The 19,947-nt window shown below is 38.6% G+C and overlaps 1 protein-coding gene across 1 annotated transcript; it reads right to left on the bottom strand.

Annotated features, from left to right (window-relative positions):
- LOC117394796 (tubulin beta-2B chain-like) lies at positions 1–4,357 on the bottom strand. Its single transcript, XM_033993376.3, has 4 exons — positions 4,171–4,357; positions 2,997–3,105; positions 1,931–2,041; positions 1–1,274 (listed from the first exon to the last, which is right to left on the bottom strand). The coding sequence occupies exons 1-4, from the start codon at positions 4,225–4,227 to the stop codon at positions 214–216; spliced, it is 1,338 nt and encodes a 445-aa protein (XP_033849267.1). The 5' UTR covers positions 4,228–4,357; the 3' UTR covers positions 1–213.
- Between the last annotated feature and the right edge of the window lie 15,590 nt (positions 4,358–19,947).

Genomic DNA, 19,947 nt, shown 5'->3' on the forward strand with positions numbered 1-19,947 from the left:
GAGCATATAAAGCTTTTAATGGTTTACACTTATTAAATAACAAACTTTTGTGTGTGTTACAGGACATGACTTTCACATTGTTTAAATTAGTAAAATAAAATAAAAAAAACAACAATAAAGCATGCGCCATCATGCCTGTTTAAAGGCACGATTTAAAATGATGTGCTTTTGGTTGCAGTAATTGACATGCCTGTTGTTGGCAATAAAGGGCAATTATGCCTCATCTTCACCTTCCTCATCCTCAAACTCTCCCTGTTCATCTGCAGTAGCATCTTGATATTGCTGGTACTCTGAGACCAAGTCGTTCATGTTGCTCTCAGCTTCTGTGAATTCCATTTCATCCATACCTTCACCAGTGTACCAGTGCAAGAAAGCCTTGCGCCGGAACATGGCTGTAAACTGCTCTGAGATTCTCTTGAACAGCTCCTGAATGGCGGTGCTGTTGCCGATGAAGGTGGAAGACATTTTGAGGCCTCTGGGTGGGATGTCACAGACTGCGGTCTTGACGTTGTTGGGGATCCATTCCACAAAGTAGCTGCTGTTCTTGTTCTGGACATTGAGCATCTGCTCGTCCACCTCCTTCATGGACATGCGGCCACGGAAAATGGCAGCCACAGTCAGGTATCGGCCATGGCGGGGGTCGCAAGCAGCCATCATGTTTTTGGCATCAAACATTTGTTGGGTCAGCTCTGGCACGCTCAGGGCACGGTACTGCTGACTGCCACGGCTGGTCAGAGGCGCAAAACCAGGCATGAAGAAGTGAAGACGGGGGAAAGGCACCATGTTGACAGCCAGTTTGCGGAGATCTGCGTTCAGCTGGCCGGGGAACCTGAGACACGTGGTGACGCCGCTCATGGTGGCAGACACCAGGTGATTGAGGTCCCCATAGGTTGGCGTGGTGAGCTTCAGCGTACGGAAGCAGATGTCATATAAGGCTTCGTTGTCAATGCAGTATGTTTCATCAGTATTTTCTACCAACTGGTGTACCGAGAGGGTGGCATTGTAGGGCTCGACCACTGTGTCCGATACCTTGGGGGACGGCATGACGCTGAAGGTGTTCATTATGCGGTCGGGGTATTCCTCTCGAATCTTGCTGATAAGGAGGGTGCCCATACCGGAGCCAGTGCCACCTCCAAGGGAGTGGGTGAGCTGGAAACCCTGCAAGCAGTCACAGCTTTCAGACTCCTTCCGTACCACATCCAGCACTGAGTCCACTAACTCTGCTCCTTCGGTGTAGTGACCCTTTGCCCAGTTGTTACCAGCACCACTCTGGCCTGAAGAGTTCAAACAACAAATAAAAAGAGTAAAGAATTTAATTGATGTGTGATTAAAAGAGATGAGTCTTGAACCAGCAAGCCTGTTAAGATTGAAAATACTTCTTTTAACTTACAGACCCAGTCTATATATTCTCTCTTATAGAATTATGCATGCACACTTAACACTGTCCTTTGTGGGTCTCTAAAAGACTTATTATTATTATTACAATGATCATTGTTTATTTAGCCTGAAGAAACGTGCTACAGCAAGCAACCAGCAACCCTGTATTCAGAAACAACAAATTGCACAGCAAATCAGCTGTGCTTGAAGTTATTGCTTAGCTTGCTGACAGGCAATATATTTCTAAAGCCTGCACTGCAGCAGACCTACTCTTATCCTGCAGTGAATAGTACGATTTGACCTCATTTCCACAAGGTAGTTAAAACACCAGTTGGAACAATAATATTCACTGAAGGACTTTCATATTTCTGCTTCAATAGTGCAAAGAAATTCCTTTAGGATAACACAAGGGGTCACAGCTATAGGATAAAATATAACAGGAGTATGTTCAAGGGCTGCAAGCTTAAATTTCCCATCAGCATATACAGGCTACTGAACCACGTTTAGAGGCACCAACGTTTCTGTTTTTTTCACTGCTTCACTGAATACTTACCAAAGACAAAGTTATCTGGCCTGAAAATTTGTCCAAAAGGTCCAGACCTGACAGAGTCCATTGTGCCAGGCTCCAGATCCACAAGGATAGCACGGGGTACAAATTTGTTACCTGTGAGATGAGAAATGTGACATTATCAATAAACAAAGCTTGCCATGCAGTCAGCATTACTGTTAACAAGAAATCTAGTGTTCCAACTGCAGTCAAGAAAAAAAAAAACTGCTTCTACCAGGAAAAAAAGCTGCTGAGCTTCATCAGATTGACAAATCAATAGGAACTGCTGTCTTTGTCTTTTAACTATCTTCACTGTGTTCATTTTCTGCATAATCAACATTGTCCATGTTCTTCCAAGTGTCTGCACTCCTCGTTTAGTCATGCAGATTACTATAGTGTGTACAGCATGGCACGTTTAGCTTGGTACAAACTACATTTTGTGTGGATTTGCTAATTATCAACAAGCAAGTTAGTTTTGCAAAGTGCTAATGTAGCTACAATGCGTGATGTTCTCTCTGCGTTTCTCACTCCTGTATGAATTATGTATTTCTGCCTCATATTCTGCAGTGTCTTCCTTTAGCACAGAGGGCTGTGAAGCCTGACTAAATAAAACTACAGCAATTCCCAGGTATATTTTTTCTTTTGAAATGGGGTTATATGAATGTACAGTGAAAACCTCCTGTTTGTACACCTTCACTGTGATCATATAAAGTAGGTGATACAATAAAGATATAGGCTTTGTATTGGTTAAACAGCAAGGGCAATGAATGCATGATTACAATATACAGTTGATTTCATTAACCGGTAATTCTATTAAGCGTTTTCACTGTAATAGATTTACTAGGTATGCGTTCTCTCTAAACACTTGTATAACTTTTGTATTTATTATAACTAGGCAAGTAAAGGTTGTTTTTAAAGTGTATTTAACTTGATAATTTAAACATTTGATCAACAGTTTCCTTCTACATGAAAAAAGCTTGAATGGTCATTTGTGAAGGACTTACATGAGGCATCAATAAAGATTACATTTCGGTCAAAAAAGCAATGGGTCTGATAAATAATAAGAAGTTACCAGAGGCTTCATTGTAGTAAACGTTGATTCTTTCCAATTGCAGATCACTGTCTCCATGATAGCTACCGGTAGGATCAATACCGTGCTCATCACTGATCACCTCCCAAAACTGGAATACAATCACACATAACGCAATTTTGAATTTAATTGTGTCAGCCGTTTACCAAGTCAACATTTCATCTGATGGTGTCATTTGCTGAAGATATGGTAGGGGTCTATAGAGAGGTTATTTTCGCAGGTCCCAATCCGGTTGTACGTGCGGACATCGATTAAAATAAAGAACTACAAAAGCTGTGAAATTGTCAATTAAAGCGTAAATTGCTAATGAAATATGAATTGTATTTTAATAACAGCATGCTCTACAGTCCTAAAATACTAACCCACTCTATTTCAAAATACACAACACTGGCGTGAAATAGGCCAAAAGAAATGAAATAACAATGCGAGTATACATACAAATACAGGTACTTACATTCTTAATTAAACGGTAGAATGCAGTAGGCCTATATTAAAATTTCAAAATAACACTGATCAATGAGACCACACCCATCTCCTACACCACAGCCATAGAAATTGCCACTTTCTTTTTTTGTAATAACTGAACTATAGGTTACATGTTAATAATAATACAATCTGATTTAAAAAAAAAAAAAAAAATCCATATAAAGCATGCAACAATTGAAGTAGTTTATTTAGAGAAACACTTTATAGTACATCAGCGTACACCTGAATTAAAATTCCTATCACCTAGTGAAATGCCTATAGAGGACAACAAGACGCCTAAAATGTATTTGCGTTTGCTGCGTTTAAGTATAAACTGAGCACAAAAAGCAGATTTGAAAAATGCAATAACATGCCAACCAAAAATATGATTGATAGCTAGTTATTGGTCATTGACGTTATGCTATTTAGTACTAGGCATTTGGAAATAGAGGTATGTGTACAATGATGTAAAGAATAACACATATCCAAATCTCTATGCTGTCCGTGCCTTTATGGGGATGTACAGCATGTAATAAACAAACAAAAAAAATACGTGTAAATAAACATATACTATTTAATTAAAGAATGCCCCCAAACACACCCCTACAGAATTACAGTATTTGTTGTTTGACAGTTGTTAACTACTTAGAATAACAGTATGCAGTTAGTTACTTTCTTTCTCATTTCATACCTTGGCACCGATCTGATTCCCACATTGCCCAGCCTGGAGGTGCACGATCTCTCGCATGTTGAGTTTTGTCGACTTGCCGCTGAAAGCTGTTACTCGACTGTTTTAGATGCTCCCGTCTCCAGTTAAATGCAGCACCCAAAACTGCAATTTATAAATCTCGTCCAGCCATGCCCATACACGACCTTGGTATAAAAAAGCCGGTTGGTTGATGTCATCACAAACTGCGCATACTCGCATCACCACTAGCCAATCAGCGTGGTGCAGCAGGGTTTTGATGCACTGTCAGTGTGGTACCTAGAGGGGTTTTGCATTAGAGAAATACAGTATGGTGTTACGCAGATTTCTGTATGATTTTTTTTTTTTTTAGGTTAAGATAAATGATGATTATTATTTACCAAAGGGTAACATTGCTAATTTTATTTTCACTATCAATCATATACTGACAGGTTGAACTCCTTGATATGAGTAAAGCTGCAGGGGGGTATACAATTCCATAGCAGTGTTTAAGCTATGGAAATCTCTATCCCCTGGCTTTCTAGTGTAAAAATAGAAATGTGATGCTAATATATCATTTGTGTTTAGACAGATGGGTTGTGAGGGTAACAGAAATTATTATTTTTACGGGGAGTGATACTTTTTTGTACAGAATGTCATGAAACATGAAGTCAGGCTTCTTCAAAATTCCAAAAACATCTCTATTTTCCAAACACTATTTTCATTATTTGATTCATATTGTATTAGTTTATCTATCCAAAGTATTAAGCATCATTAAGACTCAACTATTGTTTCTAAGGGAGCCCTGGCAAGAGGCAGCTGATACAAATGTTATGAATATTACCTGGCAAACAAATACACATGAGACACTGTCCTGTTGTAGGGGAGGAGGAACAGTTGAGCATGACCATCTTGATATCAGTATACCTTTTTTTTCACATTAACCTCCTTAAAACAATTAGGTAAACCAGGGGTGTCAAACTCAGTTCCTGGAGGGCCGCAGTGTCTTCTGGCTTTTGGTCCACCAGAGCTCCCAATTACTTAATTGGCGTAATTATTTAATTAACGTTAACACTTCTCTCCAGGCCTCAAAATCTTTCAGAAGCAGTGCACCTTGAATCAAGTGCATTTAAAAAAAAAACAAACTATCAACCGTAAAAATACCTTGAAAAATATTAAATATGTCCAATTGAACAAATAATTAGATAAATTATGTTAATTGAGAGCTTAAGTTGGATGAAAGCCAGAAGACCCAACGGCCCTCATAGGACTGGAGTTTGACACCCCTGTGATAGACAGACAGACAGATAGACAGATATTATATATGGTACATTAACAACTTCATTGGTTAAGGAAGTTACCTGTCTCGGCCTATCAAATGTTATGTAACTGACATCAAAACATGTCAACAAAATGAAAAGAAAGGATTAAGTCACTTTTACCCTATTTCCCTTTTACCAGTTAACCAACAACTATATGTTAAAAAATACACTGTTGTATAATGGAACTGTTAAGCTTTCTCAAATTCAAACTCTTAAGCTTTTAAATAAGGATATACATTTTTATGTATCTTTATTTCATACTTATTTAGACCTATTTTAAACAGAATCCATGTCAAGCTGTTGCAATACTTGCAGTATATTTTAGGTCTTTTACCTGTACATTTTTGTATTGTTCAATTGTCAAAGGTGATTATTCCACAGGCTACATGAAGGGCTTTCTTGTCATATGCATTGGAGTGAGACCAAATAATCAAATACCAACCAGAAAAATTAGAAGAGTTTTTGTGAAAAAAAACAAACACAGCTTCCCTAGTTGTTGTTCATGAAGAAAGATTTGTCTCTAGGGAACCTTAAAAGAGAAATGTACTGGAGTATAAAATGCATTTTTTTTGTATATTGCTTATAATTAAGGTTGAACAAAATTGTTCATAAATACAATAGTCTCTGGCTAAGAGAACACCCCTCGGGAAGCAAGCGAAGTGTTCTTTAAGACGGAGTTGACCACCAGACACACTATGAATCAGTCAATAAATAAATATTTATTGCTTGTCATGACGCACGTGCATCAACATATGAAGTGAACTGAATATGTATGAGAAAAGCAATAGGCTAGTATGTTAATAAACTATAATAATAAAGTAACAGACAAGATAATGTTAATAAATTAACTGTCAAACTAAATTAAAACAGCACCCCTACACATGTTTAAAAAATGCAGCAGCATCTCTAGATTAATTATGAATACATGTACAGGAGCAGTATTCAAGACACGCCCAAAATTATTTGACAGAATGATGAAGCAACTCACCAGAACGGGAAACATCAAATTGCTCAGCGTCTTGTGTCTGATTCAGGTTTTTTTTCAAGAGTTAGAACAATTTCCAACTTTTTGTAGCAAGAGAAACAGCAGCGTGTTTCACGTTTGTTTACATATGCCATTTTGTAGTGATGAGGTGCACTCGTGGAAATCAGGATACACAATGAGGCAATGATACACTGAAAGATTGAATAAACTAATCATAGACACTCTCGCAATGACAAGTCAGTTGTGAAAAGATTCAATAAACTACCTTATTTTAATTTAAGTCTGATGCTGATGCGTTATCAGGTTACAAAACAGTAGGCCAACTATATCAGTTGTGAAAGAATCACTATCGGTGCCAAAAAGGTGTTCTTTTAAGCAAAGTTCTTGTTCCTTAAGGCGGAGCATTTACAAAAATCTGTTTCACTGCAAGGTTGTTCTCTTAGCCGAAGTGTTTTCTTAAGAGGTGTTCCTATAGGCGAAGACTACTGTATGTGCTTATCAAAGTTGTATGTCCAGTGTAATGTCCATCTGGACAGTCTTGGTGGAGCATTTGTTATGTGATTAGTTATGTGACCATTCATGTTAAATTTAATTACAAAAACAAAAGACATATTCCTCTAGACAATTAGATTTGACCTCTGACCTCAGCAAAGACACTTTTACATTGTCTTTTTTTAACATATACTAATATCCAGGTATTATAAAAAATAAAAGACGTACTTCAGTGAGTTAAAGGTTCTGTGACTGTGAACTAAAGGTCTCCTAGTTTATGATGACATCACAGAAACTCTGCAAAGGTTATTATTTTGGTAATGTCCCTCTGGGCAGTCTTGGTGGAACATTTGTCATGTGATTAGTCACTACTGATGTCATGTATGATGTCATGTATGATGTCATATCTGATGTGATGCATAGGCATAATATGGGTGAGTTAAGGTTGAGTGTAACCTTAACATCCCATTTCCTGACTTTCGTGAATTTGAACTGCAACCTTAATGTTATTTTAACAAAGTTTTTGTTCCTGAATTTCCATAGTTTTTTTTTTTTTTTTTTTTTTTTTACCTGAATCTACTACAGTATCAGCTTCTAAAATCTTAACACACGTGGAAGGAAATATGTTGTACAGCAACCCATGAAGTGGAGACCACACAAACAAAGGCAACCAGCCTGGTATAATGCAGGTGAAACAGGACTGTTCTAAGAGATCTAAGTAAAACACTGCATCCCAACACATTTTGTTGTTTTTTACCCAGGGTCAGGGACATGAAAATGTGAGATCAGCTACTGAAATGTGTCAATTGGCTTTATGAAAAATTCTGTCCCTATGTACACGACTTTATCATACACTACAACAATCCAGTAATGAGACCAGCTTTGTTTTTGTGTGCAAAATGTTCTAACTGCAAAAACATGCTAGTTATCATCTATTAGTGAAACATATATAATACTCCATACAGCATACCATGTATACACTATCATGAACATGAGGCATAAATGTAGTCTATAGCATAAATATTACAATTGAATGTTAAACTTATTTAAGCATTCGAACCAGAAGGAGCACTATTTGAATATGGAGCAATTAAAAAATAAAAAAAATACATCGTTTTTATCCTGATTTTATAAAGAACTAGTTTGTGTTGCTAAGCGTTTATCTCAGTATTCCATGGCTGCATCCCAAACCATTCCCTTGCACCCTACACCCTTCGACAAGTGTACACTTCGAGTGATGTTTTACTGACGTCACAGAGTGTGCACTTGGGTGAGCGATGGAGTAGGGTGGAGCTAAAAGCATTAAATGGGATGCACTTCAGCATCATCATTCAGCGCCTTTACCTTTGACTGAGCAAGAAGCTACACAGTCTTTTGTTGTCAGATTGTACTTTGGAAGAATTGCTGTAGCATTTGCACTATTCCTGTTCCAAAGAACTGTGGCAAGGATTTCGGCAAGTAGGAGACGTCTTCACCACGCTATTGCCCTACTGAGCGAACAAGTCGTATTTAGAACATTTTACATGTATATGGTTATTTTTAAACTTTTAAATTATTTGAAAAACTTTGATATTGGTTAATAAAATGCAAACTTTGACACATCTTACGAATATGTATTTAATAATGTAGTCTAATATTTTACGTGTTGTTATTTGTTTTAAATTATATTTTAAATAATATATCTATTTTACTTTAAATCCAATAGGTAATATATTTTGCTTTATATTCAGTATCACTGAGAAATGGCTAAAGTTTCTACACTAATTTATTAATCACTGCAAAAACATATAATGGAAATGATAAAAGTGTGCAGGAATATTAATTTTATTAGCTAAGCAACTTAATACAACATACATTTCACAAATAATTTGCTTGTTAAATAACTTAACAATATCTACAATTTCCTAGCTAACTACATTTACATTATATCTCTGTGCAGCCACGTCTGCCATATTTGCAAATTGTTCCAACTTGTCTCCGCCTTTAACGCAAAGAGTTCTGGGACTTCAGGACAAAAACACTTCTGCAGAAGTCCACTGTTTTGTACACTCAGTCAAAGGGTGCAGTGAAGGGCACATAAAACTCCCTTCACTCATTCCCTAAGGAATTGGGACAATCCTTAAGATGGCAAACATAGTACTTCTGCCTCTCAAGGGAAGGTAATGAGTGAGCAAGGGGCATGAGTAATGCAGTTTTCTCAGAAAACATCCGTGGTCTGTTCAGGTTCTTTCAGTTTGTGAGCCCTGTTGTGAGCCCAGTAGACCAGCACACGAAAGGAGGTATGAAAGAGAGAAGGTACCCAGCATCTGAGATGTCTGTAAAGGGGCGCTCATTAAACCCCCTGAATGGCCGAGACTTCATGCTCACTGGGACCTGAAATAAGGACAAAGCATGGAGGTTAGTATGGGACTCAAGCACTGAAAGCGGCCACGTCCCAAAAGAAAGGCAGGAAATATAACAGAGCCTCACAAGGTGAGGTTAAGATAAGCGCAGGAGCTGCGAAAGGACACAGTGTGGCCGGGGGTCTGCTTTGACTCACATGATGAGAACCCCCCTGAAGATAAGGGAGGCAGATGCCTAGCCCTGAGGTCGGGGAAGTGAGACTCACTTGCCCCCCAAAGGATGGACCCCTGACTCCTAGCGAAATCACCCACACTGTGAGACAAACAAAAGACAGCACATGCCAACGCATAACACAGACACAAGACCAGAAAGACAAACGGGACAAACAGAGGCATGGTTAGTGATTTTAGTAAGGTGTGACTACGTGTATACCTGTCGCTCATTGGAGAGAAAAAAAAACTCTTGAGGCTGGTTAGGAGAAAACCTCTGATTGCCTGGCGGACAGGAAGCCCCCACTCCAGGCATACTAGCAATTTTAGAATAGGTTGCGACTATATCAGAGGAGGATGAATGTAAGAATCCACCACAGAAGATGACCAGCGCCCCATATTCTTGAACAGGCTGTGATTGATGCTGGTCCTTGCGGCGGAGGTGGCTGCACCTATACAGAATGAATGGGGTGTGTAAAGCCGAGTAGGGAGGCCTGCTCTAGAAATGAGGGTGGAGAGGTGGGTTGAGAACCAGTCACGAGTGATAATGGAGGGAGTAATCGATGAATAGAGGGTCCAGGAAGGCAGGGTTTCATGCTGGAAAGATATATTGACATTGCTGAGAAAGGGCAGATATAAGACTTGATCCTTGATGGATGAGGCATCAGTGGGCAAGATTGTGAGGATCTGAAATGAAGTCATCTTAAAATAGAGAGAGACCATTCCAGTTAGTAAGGAGATTGATCCACATCTTTATATCTTTTCTGGCCTTGGTGAGATTTTGACACAGGAATTCAGGTTCTTGGCAGTGGATGAGAGGGCTAGAAACATGAGATAAATGTTCTGTCCTGAGGAATGATGCGGATGCCGAAATTCAAATGACTGAGGAGAGACAGGAGGTTGCGCTTCTTAATGGAAGAAGAGATCTGGAAACTGTTGATGAGTGAGAGAATACGTTGGAGTTTGGCAGGAGGTAGGCTGGCTTCAAATTTCACAGTATCGAGGGTAATGCCGAGGAATTCCAGAGAGTTGACAGGGGTGATGGTTTTCTCTTCGGAAAGAGGGACACCTACTGAGGAGAAGAGGGTCTTAAGCTGATTAATTGCCTGGGCTGGAGGATCTGAAGGGGGGGGAATGAGCAGGAAGTCGTCCATCAGATAGAGGAGGAAAGGAACACAGTAGGTGTTAAGCAGAATCTAGCAAAGGGCTTCTAACAAGGAATCAAATATTTTTTGGCTTCTGCGGCAACCGAAAGTAAGCTGGGTGGAGAAATAGAACTTGTCTGTTCAGCAGACTCCGAAAAGGTGTGGAGTGAAGGGTGAATAGGCATAACCTTGAATGCATTGGAGATGTCAGCTTTGGCAAGTTAGGCTCCGTGACCTGCAATTTTGATGGAATTAATACCATTGGACAGCTTTATGTAGTGAAGAGAGAACTCCTCGCTTGAAATGAGGGAGTTAATGCTGCAAGTGTGACTGCCCTGAGAAGCAGAGAGATCGATGATAAGGTGTTTCTTGCCAGAGTACTTGCTGGTAGCGATGCCTATGGGATTGATGAGGTAAGTTGTGAAGGAAGGTGCTGCAAAGGGGCCGACCATGAAGCCTTTTGTCGACTTCGGCGTGGATAAGGGAACTGACGACTTGTGGCTCTGAAATGACAGTGCAGAGGTTTTGAAGGAACTTGAGAAATGCCAGAGAAGCCATTTGAAAGACCATTGATTAGATAGATAGGAGACAAAGCGCTTGAAGCACGTTAGCGAGAGCCGGAACATTGTTAGGAGTGGAAACCTTAAGCAGCTTTGATTGTCATTTAGCTGTAAGAGGACATATGGACCGGGAGTGGGCGTTTTTGCAGAAGCTGCAGACATGGAGGTTCTTGCAGGACCGGTTGAAGCAGACAGAAGAAATAAAATTATTGCATATTTGCCTGCCACCTGAAAACTTGATGGGGCGACCATAAATGTCTTGAGCTTGAGACCTGGCAGGTGGAGCTGAAGCATGGATGGAAGCAGGTGCAGGTTGCCTTGAACTGAGAAGAGAAAGAAAGAAGCGAACATTGGGTTGAAAATAACCAACTGCTGCCTTAGGACATAGGTAGGTGGAGTGTGCAGTAGAGGCACACAATCTGCAGGCATTTGCATGAATACGAGATCTGGGTCGGAGCAGGATCAGTCCACGATATGGTTGTCAGCAGAAAGGGTGGCAGCAGCTTTGGCTGAGAATGCGCGGTGGTATTGATAGAACAAGGTGCCCCCACAGCTCACAGACAATTCAACAACCAGGAAGAGATACTGATTGAGCTCCTGTAATCTGAGGATAAGCAGAACAGAGAATGTCACGAGGACGAATTCTTCCATGGAAAGGCTTTTTTGGAGTCGTGGGTCACGGGACTTCAGAGTGACTGAAACATCTCTGCAGTCAACCACTCTGTGGTCCAAGAACTCAGAGGTGGCGATGAGAATGGAAACCAGATTGACATTCTTGCCTTCAATTATTTGCTTCCTAATTTTTGGAGAAACAATGGCTGGGAATAGCACGGGGAGAAGAGGAAGCTGATGCAGTGGCTGAGGTGAAGTTGAACTCTGGAAGAGTAATGGGGGAATTAAGGAGGACATACCAAAAGTATAGGCAGAAGTGTTAGAACTGAAGGCAGGTGGAGCTGAAGAAGTAGGGTTCTCCAGTTCTCCAGCAAGTGATCAGGGTTTAAATAGGAAAATAGGTACTAATTGACAGGAAATTAGAGGCCCCCAGCTCCACGCCCCGAGAACTGCGAAAGCTAACATTTAAATCACCTCACTTTCTTTTTCTGGTTGCAGGTTTTCAATGTCCGTATTTTATACTTCACAATTCTGGAAAGCAATTTGTGTCCAGTAATACCACTCCATGCATCATAAATATCTGTACAAATAATAGTAGACATTTTAATTAACTTAACTACAAATACATGTAATAATTAATATGTTATGTGTCTCAGAAGATTGTGATGTGGGCTATAAGGGTGTCCCTTCTGTGCCTACTGTTTCAGATGAAGGCTGTACGGGTGTCTCTTCTGTGTCCACTGGTTCAGATGAAGGCTGTATGGGTGTCTCTCCTGTGTCCAGAGTGGTAACTTTGGTTTTAGCTTCAATAAGCTTTTGTGGTATACGTGGAGCCGATGCCTCAAATTGTTTCAGGTGGTTCACATTTACTCTTGGGATAATTTTCCCACTTTCACTGTGAAAATCCACCAGATTTCCAATTATTTGTTCCACAATGAAAGGCCCCAGAAAGTCTGTGTCCAACTTTCCCCCTTTCCTTTGCTGGCTTCTTATATTTAGTCCTATTAACTTATCTCCAACTTTGAGAACAGGTAGTAATTATTTTCTTTGCTTTTCTTTTCTTTCTGTTTCATTTTCTGTGTTCCTTTTGACTATTTCTGTTATTTTTCATGTAGCTTTATGCAGTCAGCAATTGCTTCTTCACTCACAGTTCCTTCTATATCAACAGAAGCAACCTAATATATATATATATATATATATATATATATATATATATATATATATATATATATATATATATATAGATAGATAGATAGATAGATAGATAGATAGATAGATAGATAGATAGATAGATAGATATGCAAAGCACAATAATGATTTCTTTTTTAAATATGTATATACCAAATGTAAATAGTTACATTATGTGTCACCTAATGTTTGTACAATAACACAGACTAGCTAAAGGTTTATTATTAATTAAACATGAAGTTGCAATAAAAAGAAAAACACAAACTAAAGCCGATATAACACCAGGCAACTTTCAAGCAACTACTTCAGGCAATTGTTATCAATGAGTTTTTTCAAAGTTGCTCAAAATTAGATACTTAGCTAATTTTGTTGCTTCAACTTAAGGGGGTAAAATGCACGAACAACATGCAGGAAAGCCTATTACAAAAAAAACCCACAAACCTCATAGTTTTCAGGCACTTTGGAGGGATATTGAGCCTCCTGTCTGTCAAAACATAAGAAAATATGGACTGTATTTAGTAGTTAGTTGCTTTTTTTGTGCTCAAGCAAAACACAGCATCTACATACAGGTCCCAGCTTTCAGGCTTGCTTCCCACTGATTTGCTGAGCGCTCTCTATGGATTTTGAATAAAAAGTATTAACGTAAATTATTACAAATTGTAAATTTTTTATAGCAACATTGTTTTGCAGTACTTAAACATAAAAAGGCACATTTTAATTACGTGTCATGTATTTAAGGAGAGATTGCCAGGGTTACAAAATACTGATAAAACAGATGGGAAAAGTCATGGTACTGTAATCTATATCTTGCAATAAATACATAAATGTCCCCACTTTTCAGATAGACCTGTACTTACTTTTGTATTGTGTCATTTATTAGTTTGTGGCTGGTACGGTGCTGACAGACTATTTTAATGCTGAGCAAACTGCACAGCGTTGAGTTCAGCTACAAGTACTATAGTAGTAACACAAAAAGGGAGGGGTTTCATAAATATATGATACAGTAAATAACAATACTGTTAACAATAATTCTTCAATCTAGAACGGAAATGGTTTTTACCTCATTATTGAACTCTCTTCCCTGGCCTGTCAAAATACGCTTTGGTGCTCCAAATTGATAAAATAATTTTACTATACAGCCAGCTGCCTCCACTGCAGATTTTGTTTTTAGGGGAAAGGCTTCAACCCATTTGGTGTAATAGTCTATGATCGTACAGATGTATTCATGTCTTTTAGTTTTGGAGAGTTTTTCAATTAGGTCCGTACCTACCAGCTCCCATGGTTCAGTTTCCTGAAATAAGGAAAACGTTAGGTTATTATCATAACCCTGGTTCCCTGAAATAGAAATATAACAATTATCGAATGAGATATATCTCTTATAGCTTAAATTACCTGAGCACTTACAGTATATCAAAGCTGCTCCTTTAAGAGCCTCGCTTGCGTCAGGCACCATTTTCTTTTCAGGCCTCATTTTCTTTTCAGGCCTGCTACGTTGGAGTGAACGGAGCAACCTTGTAATGTAACCATTACCAAATGGGATACAATACCCAAGCCATCGCAAGCAAAGGACTTTCAGCACTGGCAGATGTGCTAAAAAGGAAGATAAACTACCTTAAGCATTCTGGCCCAAAGACTAATTGAGGGTCCATGGCATATGGTCCACAGTACAGTGAGGGAGGGCCCTCATGAAGTGTATATGCTGCAAGGCTATACGGAACATAATGAAAAGGAGGCAGTGTGGCCCAGTAGATAAAGTCTAGGGCTTGTAAATAGAAGATCACCGGTTCAAATCCAACCCCTGCTACTGACTGACTCACTATGTGACCCTGAGCAAGTCACTTAACCTCCTTGTGCTCCATCCTGAGGATGAGATGTTAAATCAGTGTCCTATTGTAAGTGACTCTGCATGTAATGCACAGTTCACAGCCTACCTTTGTAAAGCACTTTGTGATGGTGGTATACTATGAAAGGTGCTATATAAAAATAAAGATATTATTATTATTATTATTATAAGGCAGAATGAGTGGCTACCCTTAACACACTGGTCCCAAAACCAAGGTTCTGCTGATCTATGACATTCAGTACTACGTTATGTACTGAATATAACCTTGGTTGCTGTGGGTGTTGACACACTGCACAGATTTAATTAACAACACAAGTGCTGCCACTAGGGTACCAGCAATGATAGCCCTAGTGTCACATTTAATAAAGAAAACAAAGCTAAGAATAAAAGTTTGCCACACAAGGCAAGCACTTGTCCCACTAAAAAGAACGCCCCACTCCAGGAACTTACTACTCGATGCAACCCTCTCTATATGCTGTTTTGGGATCAACATCCCCTAAATTAATCTATTCCTGAGCTCCCGGAGTCCTGGCCTTTTCATGGCGACTCCTGGCTCTTCACACGGCCTCGGTTGGGCAATGTCTTCACGAGCACCATCTTGCAGTTGAAGGGTTCCATAGTAGGGTTCCTGTTTTGCTTTTCACCGAATCGATAATATCACTTTAGGCAAGTTCTAAATAATCATAATAATCAATAAGAAGTACTATTTGTCTGTTTATTTTTAAAAACTGCCTACACTGTATGAATTTTATAGAGGACTATGAATCATTATCTGCTGATCCCCAAAACTCTCTTTATACCAGCGTTGTTAGGTATGACAAGAAAAAGAGTACAAAACAGAATTACAACACTTAGCCTACTAAAGTCAAATTAGAACGTTTACTAAATAATGAGTTTTTGACCCAGATGGCCTTACATGTCCATCCTGCTTGCTGCATGTAGACAGTGGGGCTCAGGCACGAAGTAGCATGTGTTAGTGTCCAGCAATCTTAATCTGCGCAGGCGTGAAACCATGAGTGGATACAGGATTCTATGGTATTCATTTTGAAGATATTAGTAAAAACAAAACCAAATGCAGGTTACAGTTCTGATTTTAATTCAGTGGAGTGCAAAATTGTCTTCCATATGTACAATATTTTATAAAAGCCTTAGCTATTGGAATATGGTTGTTAAAGGTATTACACTAATAATTAACTTAGTCCTGTGCAGTTCCAGTTTTACCCAAAAGATGGCAGTACGCTAATCTCATTTAGAGTCCTAGAAGCATGCTGGAATATTTTTCAGAAAATTCATTAGCATACCTTTACAATCACAATCTGAAAAAGTTGGGTTACTTTTCAGTTTGGTCCAAAATACTAATAAAAAAATTCTGGATAAAGTTATAGAATTCTTTTTTTTTTTTCTTTTTTGTCTAATAATTAGAATCCCTGTGGGAAAGCTGGAATGTTATTGCAAATCCTCTGACAACACACTTACTACTGCTAATATCTAATAAACCATTTCATCTGGAAACTATTTTCAGCGCTAAGGAAACTTCTTGGTTGAAATCTAACGGCACCCCTCATTTGGACCTGCAGCCACATATTGGGTTGTGACTTTTTGGATGATGAAGACCACTTCAGGGTATTGGTATACATATGTATTATGTGTTCAGGTTTTACTGTGGGTATTGTCAGAGAAGAATGAACCCTTTACTTCTGTTTCTTTTTTTTGCAATGCTGCCATTGCCAAAGTGCCAAAGCCTTTGAGTTGGTGACTTAATTTGCAAGGTTATTTGGACATGCTATTGATTACTTAACATGACTGCCATATAGAGGACTTCTTAAGCTACAGCTGCATACAGACAGTACACTTTTGAGTTATTGACTTAATGTTTGGTAATTTTCTTATTTGAGTTTCATTACATGCGAGTGCTGTCCAGTAACAGGCAATCCTTTCACCTTTGACATAGGGTCTTTATAGTTGACACACAGTTCTTTTATGATTACCTCCATAAGGTTCCAATACTGGTGGTGTCCAGCGAGCCGCCATTTTCGTGCTGATAGTCATGGTTCCCCACAGCAAACCCTGCTGGAACAGGATTGGTGGCAAACTGGGTGTCGCTATTCAAATTAACATGCATAATTATCTTACTGGTACTAATATTATTATTTGTTTATTTAGCAGACGCCTTTATCCAAGGCGACTCACAGAGACTAGGGTGTGTGAACTATGCATCAGCTGCAAAGTCACTTACAATTACGTCTCACCCGAAAGACGGAGCACAAGGAGGTTAAGTGATTTGGTCAGGGTCACACAATGAGTCAGTGGTTCAGGTGGGATTTGAACCAGGGACCTCCTGGTTACAAGCCCTTTTTCTTTAACCACTGGACCACACAGCCTCCCAATATTAATTTAATAAACATTTGTTAATGTACCAAGGCCCTAACTGTCATACAAGTCCAAAACCAATACTGTAGGACGACACCTGCCCTTTCTGGAATAGTAAGAGTTGTTTAAAATGAGTCACCTTTGTACTGAACACAATAAAAAACAAAATGCATCGTGTATATCTAATTTACAGATGACTGTTGGCAAATGAAGGAATTCATCCAATGTACATTGGCTTTACATGGCACATCTCAGTGTAATATTAGTAACAATGTATATTCTATTAGAAACACATACACCAACCACGTTTGACAGTACTTTTCTAGGACAGCGGTACTATAAGAATTTCACATTAATTCACTGTATAAAATCGAATGGTTGGTGCTAAATTTAGTAAGTATTTATTATAACAGTTTGACACATTTACCAGTATTTTAATTAATCTACCATCTACCCTTCCTGCATCTTTTCTAAACTCTTGTTTATAAGTCTACAGTATATCTATATAAAAAGGATGTATCTGTATAATATAGAATTAAGAAAACACATTGGTTAGTGTTGTGGGCAGGGTCCACACAGCCTGTCCAATTCAACAGCCAAAAGCAAGCAAATATAAAATAAATTTTACAGACATTGCTTTTTATTTGTATACATACAAATATGTAAGTTGACACAAAAGTAATGTCATGCAGACATCAAACATGTAACAGTTTCCAGTACTTCATTTCAGGTTGTGTCCGCATGAGCATTACAACAGCACAACAGTACTTCTAAAACACACTTTCAAGTTAATCAAAAATGGCTCAGCCTTGCCTACTGCTTACACAGTGAAAGAAAAATCACATGTGGTAACATTAACAGTAGTGCTTTCTCACCAGTCACATGCCATGCCAACACAGTGTCAACAGAGCATGTTTATGAAAAGAGGTCATTTTCCACTGCCAGACTACAGGCGTGTTGACGTCCAGGGTGGTGCAAAACCTTAACCTGCATGGCATAAGCATAACCATCACTGTAAACACATTGGGCTGCAGTGCATTTACTGGCATGCTCTGAAAACAATGATGGTCCTGGTTTAAGAGGTTGTATACATTTAAGCTCTTTCATGTTAAAGAAATTCCAGTTCAAGATTAAGGGCACACGTTTGGTTGGAACTGCATGGCTGATTGGTGGAAAAATAAGTTCTCACAACCAGTCCTGTTACCCTTGGGCGGTCAGGTTTAGATCGACCTGAATATCTGAATGGGTGCATTTTGGAACACAACCTTTTCCATTTGGAGTATTTCAAAATGGGGTTTTCAGATGCAGTAGCAGCCATGTATTCAAACCTTTTCACCAACTGCAAACATTCCTGCACATTTTTATCTACACTCGGAATTATTGACATTATTACTATGCAGCCCATGGTTCCTACCGGGATAGATGGAAGACGCATAATGTATTGCAGTACGGGGCTGAAAAAAAAAAATGGGATAGCTCGAATTGCTGTGTAATGGGAGTCTTATCTCTATCCCTCAACGGACTTCTGTTTGCGGCGATGCAGTTGTGTCTTTTTCAAAGTATAGTTTGTTTTATCAGTATTTAAGGGACAAAGAGTTCATGCTTTAACAATGAAACAAGCACCCGTCATTTAAACAATGAATGGTAGCAGGTGTTTAATATATATTATATATATATATATATATATATATATATATATATATATATATATATATATAGCCACAAGTTTTGCATCACCTAGAATTTTAGGATTGAGACATCATAATAAAATTATATATATATATATATATATATATATATATATATATACACACACACACATATACAAACATAATTTAAATGTTTTTTAACATCATGAAATCAAATAAACTACAAAATTATATCACAAAAGTCTACCGGAAGCCAGAATAGTAGTACAGTATTTCATTTCATAATGTCACATTTTTCATTAAGTATATGTAATACTACAAGCAGTATGTAATTCAATATGTTAACGTAACATTATTCAGCAGGTTTCATTCGACTTTATGAAGCAAAATTAGTTAATGTTATATGCAAAACTTTTGGCCATAGCTGTATTTGAAATGGACAAATGGCAACCTACTGACCCCCTCCTTCTTCTGGTTTGCTTACTGACCGTGCCAGTGGTGGAGACTGTTTGAATTGTGCTGTGACTGGAAAGTGGCATGAATAAGGTGAAGTGTAGCTGTGACAGGGGGAACTGCTGTCACCACTGCGCTTTTTTCTTTGAGTGGCAGGAGTAGTGGTTTGGTCCCTTTTACACCAGTCATTTCAAGAAATTTGCCAAGTGGTTATGGGTTTGATTTCTAGATTAGAGGAGTATGCAGTAGCAGGAAAGCTTTTCTCAGTTTGAGAAAACACGCTAGGGATCCACAAGTTCCTATGTGGTCCAATTGATCTGGGAAATGAGGATTCATGCACTGTCCAGGAAAACCCTTAACTAAACTTGCAACAGGTGCAGAACCCGAGCCATCAAATTCCATAGCAACAAAGAAACAGAAGCACTTTACAAAACTTTCTGAAACATAAGTTTCCTCCCCTTATAAATAATAATAATAATAATAATAATAATAATAATAATAATAATAACACATTTATTTATATATATATATAGAAGTGATTTTAAAAAGAAAGGGATTAGTGCTGTACATTCATCCATTTATTCACTCATTCATTCATTAATAAAATCCTTC

Source organism: Acipenser ruthenus, chromosome 3 (genome assembly GCF_902713425.1).
Source record: "Acipenser ruthenus chromosome 3, fAciRut3.2 maternal haplotype, whole genome shotgun sequence".
Taxonomy (NCBI): domain Eukaryota; kingdom Metazoa; phylum Chordata; class Actinopteri; order Acipenseriformes; family Acipenseridae; genus Acipenser; species Acipenser ruthenus.